The sequence below is a fragment of the Crocuta crocuta genome, unplaced genomic scaffold (genome assembly GCF_008692635.1).
Source record: "Crocuta crocuta isolate KB4526 unplaced genomic scaffold, BGI_CrCroc_1.0 scaffold205, whole genome shotgun sequence".
In the NCBI taxonomy this organism is placed as follows: Eukaryota; Metazoa; Chordata; class Mammalia; order Carnivora; family Hyaenidae; genus Crocuta; species Crocuta crocuta.
Genome location: NW_027530644.1, coordinates 2073048 through 2089690, shown reverse-complemented (window position 1 = coordinate 2089690; position 16643 = coordinate 2073048). Strand labels below are relative to the sequence as shown.

The following is a 16643-nucleotide window of genomic DNA, read 5'->3' as shown; positions in this document are numbered from 1 at the left end:
GGCAGAGAATTTTATTTTTTATATAAATATATAAAATATATATATTTTATTTTTCTCTCTCTGAGAGAGACAGAGAGACAGAGAGAGAGAGAGCAAGTTGTTGGGGGGGGGTGGGGGCAGAGAGAAAGAGAATCCCAGGCAGCTCTGCACTATCAGTGCAGTGCAACGTGGGGCTTGAAACTACAAACCATAAGATCATTACTCGAACTGAAATCAAGAGTTGGACACCCAACTGACTGAGCCATCCAGGTGCCCCTCATTGACTCTTATTCCAATGAACAGGTTTTGAGAAGCCCTAGGGATTGCTAGGTGAAGTTGCTTAGTGATTGCCTGAGCCTCATTATATAACAAGGCAGGGGATTGAGTTCCTATCTGCAATTCTAGAGATTTTTCAGGATCAAACCAGCTAGCTGTTTTCATCCAGTTGGTGGGCTTGACCTTCACAGTGAGCATGTAAACCATCTGGTAGAAATCTGAGAAACCTGCTCATAAGTTTGAAACACTATATCAGATTCCTCAGCAAATCTGTGGGGATCCTTAGTTACTTGGGGAAGTCTTTCACTATGGCTCATAGTTCAGACTTAGTCTGGGGGACATGGGTTTCTTGTTGTTGGGTCAGCCTCTATTAACTGGAATAAACTCTATTTAGTCTTGGCTTATTAGTATTTTAACGCACTGCCAATGTTTTGGTAGAGTTTTATTTATCTTTATCTTCAGATGTTAGATTGGTCTACAGTTGCTTTTCTTGAATTTATCAAGGTTTATTTTTAGGCTGTGGTAGCATCTTAGAATGAATTAAGACTTTTTCATCTTCTGTTTTTTGGACTACTTTGAGTAATAATTATGTGTTGTAAGCTTAGACAGAACTTGACGATGCATGCATAACCCTTCCCCACTCCTGGAGATGGCAATGTTAACTGAATCAGTGCTGTTGGAATGTATTTCCTGCCAGTGTGAGTTGGCAATCATTCCCCTCTTCTCTTCAGATTCTATGGAATGAACTATTTCTCTTAGCCATTCTTCTAGCTATAGTTCATCAAAGTGTTGGTCAGTTTTTGCGCCAAGGATAGCCATAAAGTTGCTGTTAGTTTCAAATCTTTGTCCTCAGATTTTTACGGTGGTTTCTTTGAGGTTGGCTTGAGCCATTGTAAAACTTATATTTTGTCTCTCAGTGAGACTACTTCCTTTGTTTCTCTTTGGCATACAGGGCTAGAGCTATCACTGGCACACTTTTTTTGTCAGTAATTGTGAGTCAAAATTTTAGCCAGAACTTTAATTAAAGATGGGCTACATTACATTGGAGTAATCATTACATGTTGCAGCATATGCACAATATACAACAACATGCTCTTTGGCTGGGGGATTTGTGGTAAAGTGCACTCGTATTTGTTAGCTAGGAGTCCTTTTATTGTCTGAGCTATGCTGGCATACAGCATATGGGAAACATAGGAATTTTAATTGGCAATTTAATGGCAATAGGAACTTACATGTATATTTTTAAAGAGAGAGATATATAATATAATTCCTTAAATTCATACATACACACATATATCCCTTTATGTATATATGTTTATGCATATTATATATGTAATATACTATATAGTTAATATATAGTATATGAAGCATTATATAATTGTAATAGTAACAAACCATATAATATTGTATATTGTTATATTGTGTGTTATATATTATGTAATATATACATATATAGAAAGGGATATATAAGATATATACTATAACTATATATAATGAAATATAATGTGCATATATATGTATGTGTGTGTTTTTGAGGAAGTTAATTCAGAAACAAACTGTAGTATAATAATTCAGTGCAGTGCAGTTGGCATTAATTGGGGGCTGTATCTGAAATGTCTTTGTGCCTAGAACCATTTTTCATGTTACAGCTTTCTGTTACCCTTTTTAGTACCTTCTGGGAATACTGGCCTATTTAGATTTTTCTTCCTCTTTTATATGTTGAAGATAAATACACAAATAATTGAAGTCCTTTTCTACCANCCATATTAATGTATTATAACAAATTTCACTCTGAGAAAAATGTAAACATGCTTAACCTTAAAAAAAATCTTTGCTTCACTCTATGATTTAGAAATTCTAATATTGGTTATTTTAAGCTCCATTTATTATGATATTTGGCTGTAGCCATTGTTGTAGTTGTGAAAAGATAACTTAAAAAAGATTCAGATGGAAAATGCATTGATGACTACTCATAATTATGACAGTCATTTCTTAATTTTATTCATTGATTATGTGAAATTATTTAAAAGTAAAATTTGGTAGTAAATTTTCATTTTTCTTAATGTCAATTGGTTTTCTTATAAACTAATCTGAAGGAATTGATTTTATATTTTTAAACTCACTGAAAATCTTCATTTGAGTGGTTTTTAAACTGATTAAAGAGCTCTTTTCAAATTCTAAAATCTATAAAATTAGCTTTGCTAGATAATGAACTTTTTCTTAGGGGAAGAAATTCATATTTTAGGAGAAATATATTCAAATATCCATTTTCAAAACACCCATTTTATTCCACGAATTTAAAAGAGCAATTACTTTCCTGCTTATTATTCATCTATCACCTTTATTTGTTTGGTTTGTTTGAAAATATCTGCTACCGATGGTCTCTTATTGCTGAAAGTTAACAATTTTTGAAATTTTGGACTTCTCATCTTTCTATAATATAAAACAGCATAATTTATTTATAAATTTGACAACTCATTTTTAAGTGCCTTCAAAGATAAACTCTGTGGTACAAAAACTTTTTACACTCACTTTTATAGTAAAGACTGTGAATTTTTCCTCCAATTTCAATCTTCCCCTATTTTTGTAATACAAATATTCTACACTTATGAGTGGACATATGGTGAAACAGCTAGAGCCTCTATTTCTCAGCCTCTCTGGCAGTCCTGTTAAATTCTGGCCAGTTGGATGTAAGTGAAAGTGATGTATGCACATTCTAGGTCAAGTCCTTAAAACAGAGCCGCTGGTCTCCCACAGTCCCTTTCTTCCCTTCCATACCTGGAAAGGAATTATGTGGTGTGTTTCAAATGTGTAGACAAGGAATACCTGAGGGGAAGGTAGAACAGTGATAGGGTAGGATCCTGGCTCCTTGTATGACCTCCTGGATCAGAGCCACCTATCAACTGTGAACTAGCCACAAGAAAAATGAATTCCTATCTTGTTTGAATCAACTAGCCACAAGAAAAATGAATTCCTGTCTTGTTTGAATCACTATATTTTTGGATCTATTTGTTATAGTGGTTGGCCTGTATTTTACTATATTTTTTATTTCATTATAATGCAGTATAAAGGGGATAATATGTATTGTTTTTATAAAAAATTTTGTATTTATGTCTCATTATTTTATAACCACATTGATTAAAGTACAACAGAGTGTTCAGATACATAGCCAAATATATGCAGAGGTTTAGTAAATGATAAAAATGACATTTGAAACATTTTTAAAAAAAGGTTTATTTATTTTGAGAGAGAAAGAAGGCATGCAAGGGGAAGTGGGGTAGAGTGGAGGAGAGAGAGAATCCCAAGGAGACTCTGCGTTGTCAGTGCAGAGCCCAATACAGGGCTTGATCCCATGAACTGTAAGATTATGTCTTACAAAATCAAGAGTTAGATGCTTAACCATCTTAGCCACCAGCTTAACCAACGGAGCCACCCACTTTCCCCTGAAAATGGCATTTTAAATCAATAGAGATGGATTGATATGATAGTTCTTGAAGCTGGGCGGTGGGTACTTGAAGTTCTTTATTCTTTTACCTTCTTTTTTATATTTTTATATTTTCTATAATAAAAAATGAACACATTTAAAAAAATAAAATGAATAAAATAAACTCTGTAGAAAGAATGTTTAGTTTAATGGATGTTACTTGGGAGGAAATAAAATTAGTCTATACCTCATGCTGTAGTCAAAAGTTAATTTCAGATGGGGGTACCTGGGTGGCTCAATTGGTTAACTGTCCAACTTGAGCTCAGGTCGTGATCTTATGATTCGTCAGTTCGAGTCCCATGTCAGGCTCTGTGCTGACAGCTCAGTCAAATTTTTTAAAGTTTATTTCAGATGGATTAAAATATGATATTAATTCTAGATGGATTATAAATGTACATTTAGAAGACTTAAGGAATAGAAGAGTTGGGAGAACATTTTATCATTTGGCAAATGGGAGAAACTTTCTAGGAAAAAAGAAAATTTAGAACTCATAAAGGAAAAGATTATCAGTTTTGAATAAAGGAATTATATACTTCTATACAAGATTAAAAGACAGGTTGCAACCTAGGCAAACATACTTGCTGCATATGTAGCAAGTAGTTATATTCATACCATATAAAAAAACTTCTGTAAAATCAATATGGCCAATATATATAACTTATAGAAGAAATTATTAGCAGACAGTGTGAACAGATAATTCAAAGAAAAGAACAAAAAATAGCTTATAAACATTTGAAATGGTTTCCAACCTTATTAATAAAAAATGAAAATTAAGAGTTGTTTTTTGCCTATCAGACAGACAACAAATAAAAAGATTGATACTATCCAGTGTTGATAGGGATAGGATTAAACAGGCACTTTCCTAGTGTTGCTAGAAATGGTTCTACATTTTTAAGTTTTTAAAAAAATGTTTTGTTTATTTTTGAGAGAGACAGAGCGTGAGCAGGGGAAGAGGCAGAAAGGGGGAGACACAGGATCTGAAGCTGGCTCCAGGCTCTGAACTATCAGCACAGAGCCCTACACAAGGATCAAGTTCATGAATCATGAGATTATGACTGGAGCCAAAGTTGGATGCTTAACTGACTGAGCCACCCAAGCGCCCCAAAATGGTTCTACATTTTTAGAGACAAATCTGGTAGTATCTTTACAATGTGATTTTTATGTGGCCTGGCAATTTCATTTCTTTCTTTAAAAAAATATTTATTTTGAGAGAGAGAGAGAAAAGTGCATGTGCATGTGGGGGAGGGGCAGAGAGAGAGAGAGAGAAACAGTGACAGAGAGAGACAGAGAGGGAGAGAGAGAATCCCAAGTGCTGGTGGTACAGATCCCGATGAGGGGTTTCATCCCATGGACTGTGAGATCATGACCTGAGCCAAAATCAAGAGTTGGACAGGATGCTCAACTGACTGAGCCACCCAGGCACCCCCTGGCAATTCCATTTCCAAGTAGAGATGTAGGTAAAGATACATATGTGTCGTGTTTATTGCACTGTTTATAATAGAAACAAACAGAAATATCCCAAATTTTAATCAATAGAATAGTTAACTAAAGTATGGCACACCCATATACTAGAAAATCAGTTGTTAAAAAGAATGTACTCTCTGTATAATTTTATTTTTTCATTTTTAAAATTTTTTTAAAAAAAATTTATTTTTGAGAAAGAGTGACAGAGTGTGAGCAGGGAGGGTCAGAGAGAAAGCAGGACACAGAGTCTGAAGTAGGTTCCAGGCTCTGAGCCATCAGCACAGAGCCTGAAGTGGGGCTCAAACTCACAGACTGTGAGATCATGACCTGAGCTTAACCGACTGAGCCACCCAGGTGCCAGTGTATAATTCTAAATCTATATATTATTATTGAATGAAAAGAGCAAAGTGTAAAACAATATATAAGTATATATATAGCAAGATCCTATTGCTGTTAAAACTTTTTTGTACACCTATTGTATACACTGTGCAAGCATAGGGACAAAATCAGGATACTATTTACTAACTTTGCAGTTATTACTCTGGAGGGATGTGTTTGGAGATATAAACCAGGCACATTCATTTATTTATATAGTTCAGAAAGAGGGTGGTATGTACTCTTTTTGGTAGGTTTAAGTTTCCAGTTTGTTCTTTTCTGAAATTTTTAGACAAATATACATCTTTAAAAAAGTAAAACCAAACCCAAAACATAATTGAGAATCTACTTGTGCCTATATATAAGTAGGAACAAAGAAGGACACAGAGGGAAATGAAGCATGTCACTGCCTTTATATCCAGGAATGCATTTTAGATAAGTCAGACTGTAATAAATACTGTGAAAAAGCCACATTGAAATAAACACCACTCAAATCAATCAACTGGGAAAAGTCAACAGGATCATATGATCTAGGTTAAAAAGTTCATAGCTCTTTCCCGAATAACTGCAAGAGAGGGTAATACAATCTCTTTAAAGCTTTTAGCTACTACATCACCTTGGGAAAAAGCATCAGTACAAGGTGACTTCTAACAGATTTTGCTGATGTCCATGTGATACGTGTCAAAGACAGAGCAGAAATAAGCAGTAAAAGATGTCATAGCTACCCTCAAAATGGACTAGCCACAAACATTTCCCACACTCCTTTGATGAACTGTCTTTGTTTGGACCTTGGTCCTGTTCGCTCTCTCTGCTCCTTCTTCTCTTTCTCTTTACTTAGAATAAATCATCAGAAGATTTTAGGTCATGAAAATGTTTTTTTTTCTTCTTGCTGATAAGTATGTCTTGAGAGTAAGCAGATTTTGAGAGGGCAGGCGCTGCCAGAAAAGCATTTAAGACTTGAACACAGACCAAATACACACTCAATTAGTATCAGCGGAGCAAAGGTTCAGCTTTCAGACTGGGGACAGAAATGGCCAGTCCTTCCTGTTTTGTGCATCCTCGGTGGGGGCTGTCAATGTTCCTGAGACGTTTCTGATCAGAGCAGTGTGTGCTGGAAGCTTCTGCCCATGGTGTTTTTAGGCTTGCTTCACAGGCATTGTGCCTGAGGCTTGCTGGCAAGCTTGGCAAGCATCCATCTTGCCACTTCTCGCTTGTGGGCTCAATAGACTATCCCACTTTGCTGTTTTAGTCTATAGCTCCTCTTTGGGACTTGAAATCCTGCCCTGAACTTGAACCCAAAAGCCTGAATAGCTTTTGTTAACTTTATACATTGGCAGGGTTGATGTTCAAAATTCAAAATATTTAACAACCTGTAGAAAATAGGCACTGACTCATCAGAACATTTGACAGCTGAAGGGCTAATGCCTTTTATTTGCTAGATCCTGGGCCAGGTCAAGAGCACAGTGTGAAGCGCCTTGGTGGCTCATTCAGTTAAAAAATTGACTCCTGATTTCGGCTCAGGTCATGATCTCACAGTTCTTGGGTTCTAGCCCCCTGTCGGGCTTTGTGCTGACATGCAGAGCTTGCTTTGGATACTCTTTCTCTCTCTGCCCCCCACCCCCGACTTGTTCTCTTCTCCCCTTCCCCCAAAATAAATAAATAAATAAACTTAAAAAAAATAGTGCAGTATGGAAGGGAGGCCAGCAACAGTGAGGATACTTATGGGTCTTGGGGCCTTTACCCATTATGGCTGCCCAGGTCCTCTGCCTGAACCAGTCACCTAATACCTGCTGAACTTTTGAGTATTTGATGCCTGAAGCACTCACGGTTGTGCCAACCCACTAGCTCTTCCTTGTTCCGTACTCATAACCCTGACCAGGTTTGGCTTGCTACTTGCCCCCGTTACCTGTCTGCCCCTTGATCTAGTGAGATCCCATCTGTCTTGTGGCTGAATCAGCCTGAGTCATAATAGAATCAGCCTCAAGGTAGGAATTTCTCATACAAACAATACTTTATTAGGATTGTTGTTGGACTTTAAGACTAAGCTATTACCTGAGAATGGCTGGTTGGGGGTGCTATTGGTATAGATGTAGTTGTAACATTGGTTTAACTACCCATTCTTCCTTGGTATAGAGTGTTAGTTATTCAGTTTGCATATAGGGTTAGGTCTGCATTTTGTCCTCTCTTGGGTCTTGAGTTGTTTCTGATGCATGTCTGATAAATTGACTCAATACTTCTAAAGGCTTTGGTTTTATAATGGTATTCAGGATGTCTTGAATGACTTAGTGACCATGTTAGGACTTTGTTAGGACTTTCCTGTGACCTGTTGCAAATTAGCACACTTTCCCCCCCTTCTTTGTCTCTTGTTTTCTTTCTTTCCTTCCCTATCCTCACCCTTTTCTGCTGCCCCATTTTCTCCTGCACTTATGGGCTGCACAACCTCACTAATCTCCCTTGCCTTTCCTCTTGTGCTTTTTGTATGGCTTCTTTTTCTCTCCCCATGCGCCTTTATGCCACTGTCTTCCTTATGACTGGCCTTGTGGCCTTTGTTGGTGTGAGTAATGGTCTTTGCATTCTGTGACTGCCATTTCAGAAATCTTGCTCTTTGGAGGGGCGCCTTGGTGGCTTAGTCAGTTAAACCTCCAACTTTAGCTCAGGTCATGATCTAATGGTTCATGAGTTCGAGGCCCACATTAGGCTCTCTGCTATCAATACAGGTCCTGCTTCATATCCTCTGTCCTCCTCTCTCTACCCCTCCTCTGCTCTCTCTCTCTCTCTCAAAAGTAAATAAACATTACAAAATAAAAAAAAAAGAAATCTTGCTGTTTGGGTGGTATCTGGCTTCTTAGCATTTGAAACCAGTAAGTTGTAAACACCTCATAAAACATGGTTCCTTGTTTTATATTTCCTTGCTTCTTATCTTGAAAAGGACATTGTCTCTGACATAATCATGTTTTAAACTGTGACTCTTTTTGTTTTGTAGACATGCTGTTAGTGATAATGTTTTTGAGTGGGTAGCTAGGAAAAGAGCTGCATGCAAACAGATTGTGCTCACATTTAAAGAATCATCTATAGGACCCCTTGATCTGCCATTATGAAGGCTGGGCTATGATTTGCTGGTTGCTCTGCTATTTATAGAGCCTGTCATTGCGCATGACCGTCTGTGCCCAGGGCTGGAGCCTCGTTGCCAAGAGGCGCTGAGCTGAGTTCTGCTTGCAGTGAGAGCAGATTGCACTGACTGCTCCTGTTTCCCAGGCAGCCTTCCTCACTTGCCCTCCTTAGCTTTGAGTGGAGCTTCAGCTTCTCTCTAGGACTCTACTCCCTGCCTCACTTTCCGATGACTGCTGCCTCTGCATTGTTTTGCTACTGTTTTTGATGTATACACTGCCCGATATTTTGCTGTTACTCTCATTTTTTGTATTGATAGATTTTCTGTCTTCTGGGAAGCTCTTTATTGTGATCCTTTGTTGTCAGTGAATGTTAAATACGGCTCATAAGTTATTGATGGCACTGTTTGGGAAATCAGTCTCATGTTTGTTGCATGTCAGCTTCCTAGGGAGAGACTTGCAGATGGAGATTATGTGCAGGGGATTGACTAGGGAGTGCCCTTGGGAATCACACGTAAAGGGACGGAGGATAGCAGGATGGTCAGACAGAGAAGTGGGATTGTGATGCGTGTGCAACAGAGACCTCAACTGATGCCACAAGTTCTGGAGCTGAGAGATCCTTCAGAAATGTCTCTAATTGAAGCAAGCACTCACCTTTCCACTGACCAGCACTGGCGCTGGGAGAGGGGGTTGTCTCTAGGCTGAACAGCTAGCTTTCAAGCTGAAGGCAAGCTGTTTCCACCACGGGATTCTGCTAAAAGCCAGGATCTACCATCACTCCTGGCACCTGGGGAAATACACATCTAGCTCACAAATGCGGGATTTGGGTGGTGCCCCACAGCATCCTCTAAAATGTTCTTACAGTTCTGCCATGGTGGGTGCAATTTCTACCCTACTTTTAACTTGATTTTAACTACTGCAATGTGGGTATCATACTCTGAGAGTCTCTTAAAAGTTAAGATATTTATTTTCTTTTTATGGTTTATTTTGGTAAAAAAACATGATGTTGATGAATCCTACGAGAAAAATGAGTGGAGGCCAGTTTCAACAGAATAATCCTTGCCTTACTGGACCACCACTGCCCACAAAATTCACTGTCACTCTGTGCTGATGGCTTTGTCTCTAAAACCTAAGGCAGGAGGTAGGAAGGGTGAAGGATTGAAACCTGTTGTACCAAAAGCACCAGGGTTGATAAATTTGTATAAAACTTTTGTTTGGTAGTTACAGTCCGAATATAAAAAATATGAGGGAGTAGACATAACCTTTATTAGAAATATAATGTAAGTGCATCCTTGGGTAGTATCGTTCATATATTTGATGAAACAACATAACAGATGTTGTTTAATCTGCATGTGAAAGCACAGGCAGATGGGGAAGACATGGCTGCCAGAGGGAAATTATACTGATCTCGTATTTCACAGACCAGGTTGTTGATGGAGAGCACAGATTAGCAGACTAAAACTCTTGAGTCAAAATTACTTTTTTCTCGGTGATAGAAGCAGAGTGCTCAAGACCCTGTAGGACACTGTAGAGCAGGGGTTGGCAGAGTTTTTCTGCAAAATCCCAAATAATAAAGATTTTTGACTTTGAGGCCATATGAGCTCTTTTGCAACTATTCACCTCTGCTTTTGTAGCAGAGAAGTAGCCATAGACAGTATGTACACGAATGGCCATGGCAGTATTCCAGTAAAACTCTGCAGAAAGAGTGTGCAGATTTGGCCATAATTTGCTCACCCCTGATAAAGAGCATGGGTCAGGTTGCCTGAGTTTCAGCCCTAGAGTAGATACTAAGTGTCCATTTCTTATCTGTAAAATGGGCATCAAAATAGTATATACCTCCTAGGCATATTATAAGAAATAATGAGATCATGCATATACAATGTTTGACAAATAGGAAGTCCTTGATAACTATAAATTATTATTATTTATGCAACTGTAAAGAATTAAAGTTGGGAAAAAAAGAATTAAAGTTGGAAATAGTTAACAGCTAAACAATGTTGGGAAAAAGTTAAATAAATGGGGCTCATCTTATGTTTAGCTATGTAGTAAGATGTGTAAATGGAAGTCTTTTGGCCTGAGTTTCCCCCAAGAGATGTAGTTGGTAAGGGTCTTGCTGCCCGAGAGAAGAGCTAGACCCCTCTGCAGAACTTGCAAAGGAGGTGGCTGTAAAGTGGGTTTTACCACTAGCTCTGTGGCAGTTTGCTGTTGCTCACCAGGATCTGTGCTCTCTTTTTCTGGGCACATGACCTAAATACATATTTTACTCTCCCTTGCAGTTAAGTGATGGCCATGTAGCTGAGTTCTAGTTAATGAAATGTAAGGAGAAATGATATGTGCCATTTATAGGCCTGGCCCTTTGCCATCCTCCCACACAATCCTGGCTCTTTCTCCACAAACTAGCAGAGTAGAGAGGACGTTGTGGATCTAGAATCACAACATGGAAGGTGCCTCATGCTCTAAATGACTCTGTGGAGCAGAGCCCCTATCCTGTTTGCTGATCTGTGAGTGAAATAAACTTTAATTGTGTTGGTGTACTGAGATTTTGTGTCCCTCATCTCAGAGTTAGCCTACATTGTCATTTATGGTCACCCATCACCAATTTAGAGCTAAATGGATAAAGGCTGAGGATCAAGTTATAAGAGGTTAGAGCAGTGCTGTATATAGAACCTTCTGTGATAATGGACAGGTTCTGTCCATATCATCTAATACCGCTAGCCACATGTGATATTGAATGGTCAGAACGTGGCTGGTATGCCTGAGGAACTGAATTTGTAGTTTAATTTTAATTAAAATTTAAATTCAAATAGCGACATGTGGCCAGTAGCTACTCTATTGGGTAGCTCAGGATGAGAGTCTGGAAGATTGCTTAGCGGTGCACCCGTGTCTCACCCTGAGCCCTCTTAAGCCTAGTGAGAGTTTAGGGAAACCACGGGGAGAACTTGACTTGTGTCCTCAGAGTCTATGTGCTAAGGCTGGTGCCAGACCACGTGGGATAATTTCAAAGCACCAAAGACCATGGCTGGCGGGCTGCTCTCATGGTGGAGTGAGCAGAGTTGGCTGCATTGGGAATAGCCTACTTTCCCAGAATGTGTTGGGGCAAAGGATGCATGAGAATTTCTTATGGATCTCTTGGGGAAAAAGAGCCGGGAGTCACTTTAAACTCTGTAAGAAGAAACCAGGAAGAGTTATATGACCTCATTGAAATGGAACTGGTATTGTGACTAGAAGTGGCTAGAAGGCTTTTTAGTTATCTGAGAATGACCAGAAAAATTATAGAGTCCATTCAAAATTTTGTGTAACATTGGGAGACAACTAACTCTTCCTTGTGGACTTGAAAGACAGCAGGGAGAAAGAATATAGTTGTTTTCTGAGTGTACCCTATGATCCCTGCTTAGGTTACTCTAACAGTTATAATTAAAAAGCACTTTAAGCTCCTTAAAAGAGACGGATTTCCATTTCCAGTAGTTTTAACCTCAAAGTCTCCTTTTATTCTCTTCTCTGCCCCAACCATGGAGGCCATGTTTTGTGTCTTAGGCTCATTTGGGTGTAGAATCAGAGACCTACTATTTTCTAGGGTATGTCGTAAGGATGTATGTGCCATTTAATGGAATTTAAGAAAAAGATTCATAGATGGGGCTGACTTCTCAGGGATGCATGGAGAGCTGGTGGTGGTTTCAAGGCCTCACTCCTCACTGTAGTGATGCCAAAAGTGGGACTCAGAACTACTCCATTGGCTGCAGCTTTTCCTTCTGTTATTTCTCTCCTCATCATGGCTTCCATGCCCTGTTACTGTCAGCCTAGACAAGAGCCACAGATTTTTCCATCAGGCCTTCTACATTCTTGTTACCCGAAGTTTGCTCTGCAGACCAACAGCGTTGGAAACTTGGGAGCTTGTTAGAAACTCAGAATCTGGGGCGCCTGGGTGGCTCAGTCGGTTAAGTGTCCGACTTCGGCTCAGGTCATGATCTCACGGTTTGTGGGTTCGAGCCCTGCGTTGGGCTCTGTGCTTACAGCTAGCTCAGAGCCTGGAGCGTGCTTTGGGTTCTTTGTCTCCCTCTCTCTCTGACCCTTCCCTGCCCGTGCTGCCTTTCTCCCTCTCTCTCTCAGAAATAAATAAAACATTAAAAAAAAAACTATAAAGAAAAGAAACTCAGAATCTCAGGTCTCACAATCTACATTTTAATAAGAATCCTAGGGGCTCCTTGGTGACTCAGTCTGTTGAGTGTCTGACTCTTGGTTTTGGCTCGGGTCATGATCCCAGGGTCATGGGATCGAGCCCTCAGTCAGATTTCACACTGAGCATGGAGCCTACTTAAGATTCTCTTTGTCTCTTCCTCTGCCCCTTGCCCCCCTCTTTCTAAAATAAAAATAAATTAAAAAGTAAGAATCCTAGGCTATGCGTGTACATATTAGAGTTTCAGCACTGGTCTACAAATGATTTTTTTTTTCAGTTTTAACTTCTGTGCTAAGTGGCCCAGGCTCTTGGTATTTCTCTGTCAAACTCTCAAGAGAGGTACACAGTCTGAGTATCAAGACCCAGCAACCATGACCAAGAGGGGTCAGATGCCACAGTACAAAACATGCTTTCCAAGGCTGCAGGAACTGTGGGTGGGGAATAGGTCCAAGAAGGGAATGATTGACATCAGTAAGATATTTAAAAAGATTTCTGTTTACAAAACTGCATTTAACTTGTAATTCACTTGCAATTGGAAAAATCATCAAGACTCTGTCCCCAACCAGAGCTTCTGATTATCATGAACTAATAACCAGTTGATAGCATATAGTCAGTGTAAAAGAAACACTATAGTATTAATCTGGGAAATCTTATCTAAAATAAGTGTTCAATTCCTTAGACTTTTTAAAGACTAAAAATTGATTTCTTGTTATCATCATCCCTCTAGAAACTGGTGAGCTGTACCAAAGAATGATTATTAGAAAATAAGACTTTAAAAAGGTAATATTTTGTCCCATTACCCCTTATTTATACATTCTCTGAAAATAAAAATGTAGCTCTAGATGTATTATTTCTTATCGAGCTGACAGAGTGGCTTCCATGGCCATTCTTTTAATGCAGGATTGTCAAAACCACAAATGACAAAGTTGCTTTAATCTTTAAGATCTCACTGCACATAGTGCAGTAGGGAACAGTGTTATGATGATCAGCTTCACTCAGTAATGACACAGCAAGGGGCAGGAGCTGGTATTAGAGCAGGGATTCTCAGAGTATAGTCATGGGATCCAGCATCAGCATTACCTGAGGANTGTGTAGAAAGAAGTTGCTCAGGCCGAGGTCAAAGAGGTTGCTGCCTGTGTTCTTCTCTAGGATTTTGATGGTTTTCTGTCTCACATTTAGGTCTTTCATTCATTGTGAACTTATTTTTGTGTATGGTGTAAGAAAGTGGTCCAGATTCATTCTTCTGCATGTTGCTGTCCAGTTTTCCAACACATTTGTTGAAGAGGCTGTCTTTTTTGCATTGGATATTCTTTCCTGCTTTGTTGAAGATTAGTTGACTCTAGAGTTGTGGGTCCATTTCTGGGTTTTCTATTTTGTTCCATTGATCTATGTCTTTAGTTTTTGTGCCAGTACCATATTATCTTGATGACTACAGCTTTGTAATATAGCTTGAAATCTGGAATCATGATGCCTCCAGTTTTGTTTTTCTTTTTCAGGATTGTTTTGGTTATTCAGGGTGTTTTGTAGTTCCATATACATTTTAGGACTGTTTGTTTAGCTCTGTGAAAAATGCTGGTGGTATTTTGTTAGAGATTGCATTTCATGTGTGGATTGCTTTGAGTAGTATAGACATTTTAACAGAGTTTGTTCTTCAAGTCCATGAGCATGGAATGCTTTTCTATTTCCTTGGGTTCTTTTCAGTTTCTTTCATAAGTTTTCTTTAGTTTTCAGAGTACAGACCTTTTACCTCTTTAGTTAGGTTTAGTCCTAGATATCTTATTGTTTTTGGTACAATTGCAAACAGGATCATTTCCTTGTTTTTGGTACCATTGCTGCTTCATTGTTGATGTGTAGAAATGCAACAGATTTCTGCACGTTGATTTTATATCCTACAACTTTTTTGAGTTCATGTATCAGTTCTAATAATTTCTTGGTGGAGTCTTGGGTTTTCTATATAGAGTATCATGCCATCTGCAAATACTGGAAGTTTGACTTCTTCCTTGCTGAATTGGATGCTTTTTATTTCCTTTTGTTGTCTGATTGCTGAGGCTAAGACTTCCAGTACTATATTAAACAGTGATGGTGAGAGTTGACATCTTTGTCTCGTTTCTGACCAGAGAGGAATGACTCTCCGATTTCTCCATTGAGAATGATATTAGTTGTGGATCTTTCATATATGACCTTTATGATGTTGAGGTATGTTTATCCCTACTTTGTTGAGCGTTTTATTAAGAATGGATGTGTAATTTATCAAATGCTTTTTTTTGATCTTTTGATTGATGTGGTTTTTATCCTTTCTTTATTAACATTGTGTATCATGTTGATTGATTTGCACATATTGAACTAGCCCTGCAGCCCACGAATAAGTCTCACTTGATCATAGTAAACAATTCTTTTAATGTCTTGTTGAGTTTGATTTGCTAGTGTTTTATCGAGATATTTTGCATCCATGTTCATCAGGAATATTGGCCTATAATTCTCCTTTTTAGTGGGGTCTTTGGTTTGGAATCAAGGTAATGTTGGCTTCATAGAATGAGTTTGGAAGTTTTTCTTCCATTACTATATTTTGGAACAGTTTGAGAAGAATAGGTATTAACTCTTATTTAAATGTCTGGTAGAATTCCCCTTGGAAGCCATTTGGCTCAGAACTCTGTTTGTTGGGAGATTTTTTGATTACTGATTCAGTTTCTTTCCTGGTTATGGGTGTGTTCAAATTTTCTATTTCTTCCTGTTTCCATTTTGGTAGTTTTTGAGTTTCTAGGAATTTGTCCATTTCTTATGGATTACCCTGTTTGTTGGCATATGATTTTTCATAGTATTCTTTTATAATTATTCATATTCTGTGGTGTTGGTTGTGATCTTTCCATTTTCATTTGNGGCTCTGTGCTGACAGCTGAGAGCCTGCAGCCTGTTTCAAATTCTGTGTTTCTTTCTCTCTCTGCCCCTCCCCGCTCGCACTCTGTCTCTCTGTCNCATCCCAAAGGGTTTTCACTGTTATGTTTTCATTTTCATTTGCTTCGATGTATTTTTTTTTATTTGTTCTTTAATTTCCTGGTTAACCCATTCATTCTTTAGTAGGATGGTCTTTAACCTTCAAGTATTTGTGGTCTTTTCCAATTTTTTTCTTGTGGTTGACTTCAAGTTTCATAATGTTGTGGTCTGAAAATATGCATGGTATGATCTCAGTCCTTTTGTACTTGTTGAAGGCTGACTTGTGACCCAGTATGTGACCTCTTCTGAAGAATGTTCCATGTGCACTGGAAAAGAATGTGTATTCTGCTGCTTTAGGATGGAATGTTCTGAATATATCTGTTAAGTCCATCTGGTTCAGTATGTTATTCAAAGCCTATTGTTTCCTTGTTGATATTCTGCCTAGAAGATCTGTCCATTGCTGTAAGTGGGGTGTCCTCTACTATTATTGTATTGTTATCAATGAATTTCTTTATGTTTGTTACTTATTGATTTATATATTTGGGTTTTTCCAAGTTGGGGATGTATATATTTACAATTGTTAGATCTTCTTGGATAGACCTCTTTATTATGATATGGCGCCCTTCTTCATCTCTTGGTACAGTCTTCGGTTTAAAATCTCGTCTTTCTGATATAAGTATGGCTACTTCAGCTTTCTTTTGACATCCATTAGCATTGATAGATGGTTCTCCATTCACTTCTTTTCTTTTCTTTTTTAATGTTTATTTATTTTTGAGAGAGTGAGAGAGAGAGACCGAGCATGAACGGTGGAGAGGCAGAGAGAGAGGGAGACACAGCATCTGAAGCAGTTTCC

General features: G+C 38.4%; 2 protein-coding genes across 3 annotated transcripts in view; one reads left to right on the top strand and one right to left on the bottom strand.

Annotated features, from left to right (window-relative positions):
• Positions 1-10359, bottom strand: part of LOC144235533 (nucleophosmin-like) — a 33516-nt gene extending 23157 nt beyond the window's left edge. The window contains 1 exon segment of the mRNA XM_077769093.1: positions 10165-10359. Coding sequence (XP_077625219.1) covers positions 10165-10359 — 195 coding nt within the window.
• Positions 1-16643, top strand: part of DST (dystonin) — a 503880-nt gene that overhangs the window by 38582 nt on the left and 448655 nt on the right. The window lies entirely within an intron of this gene.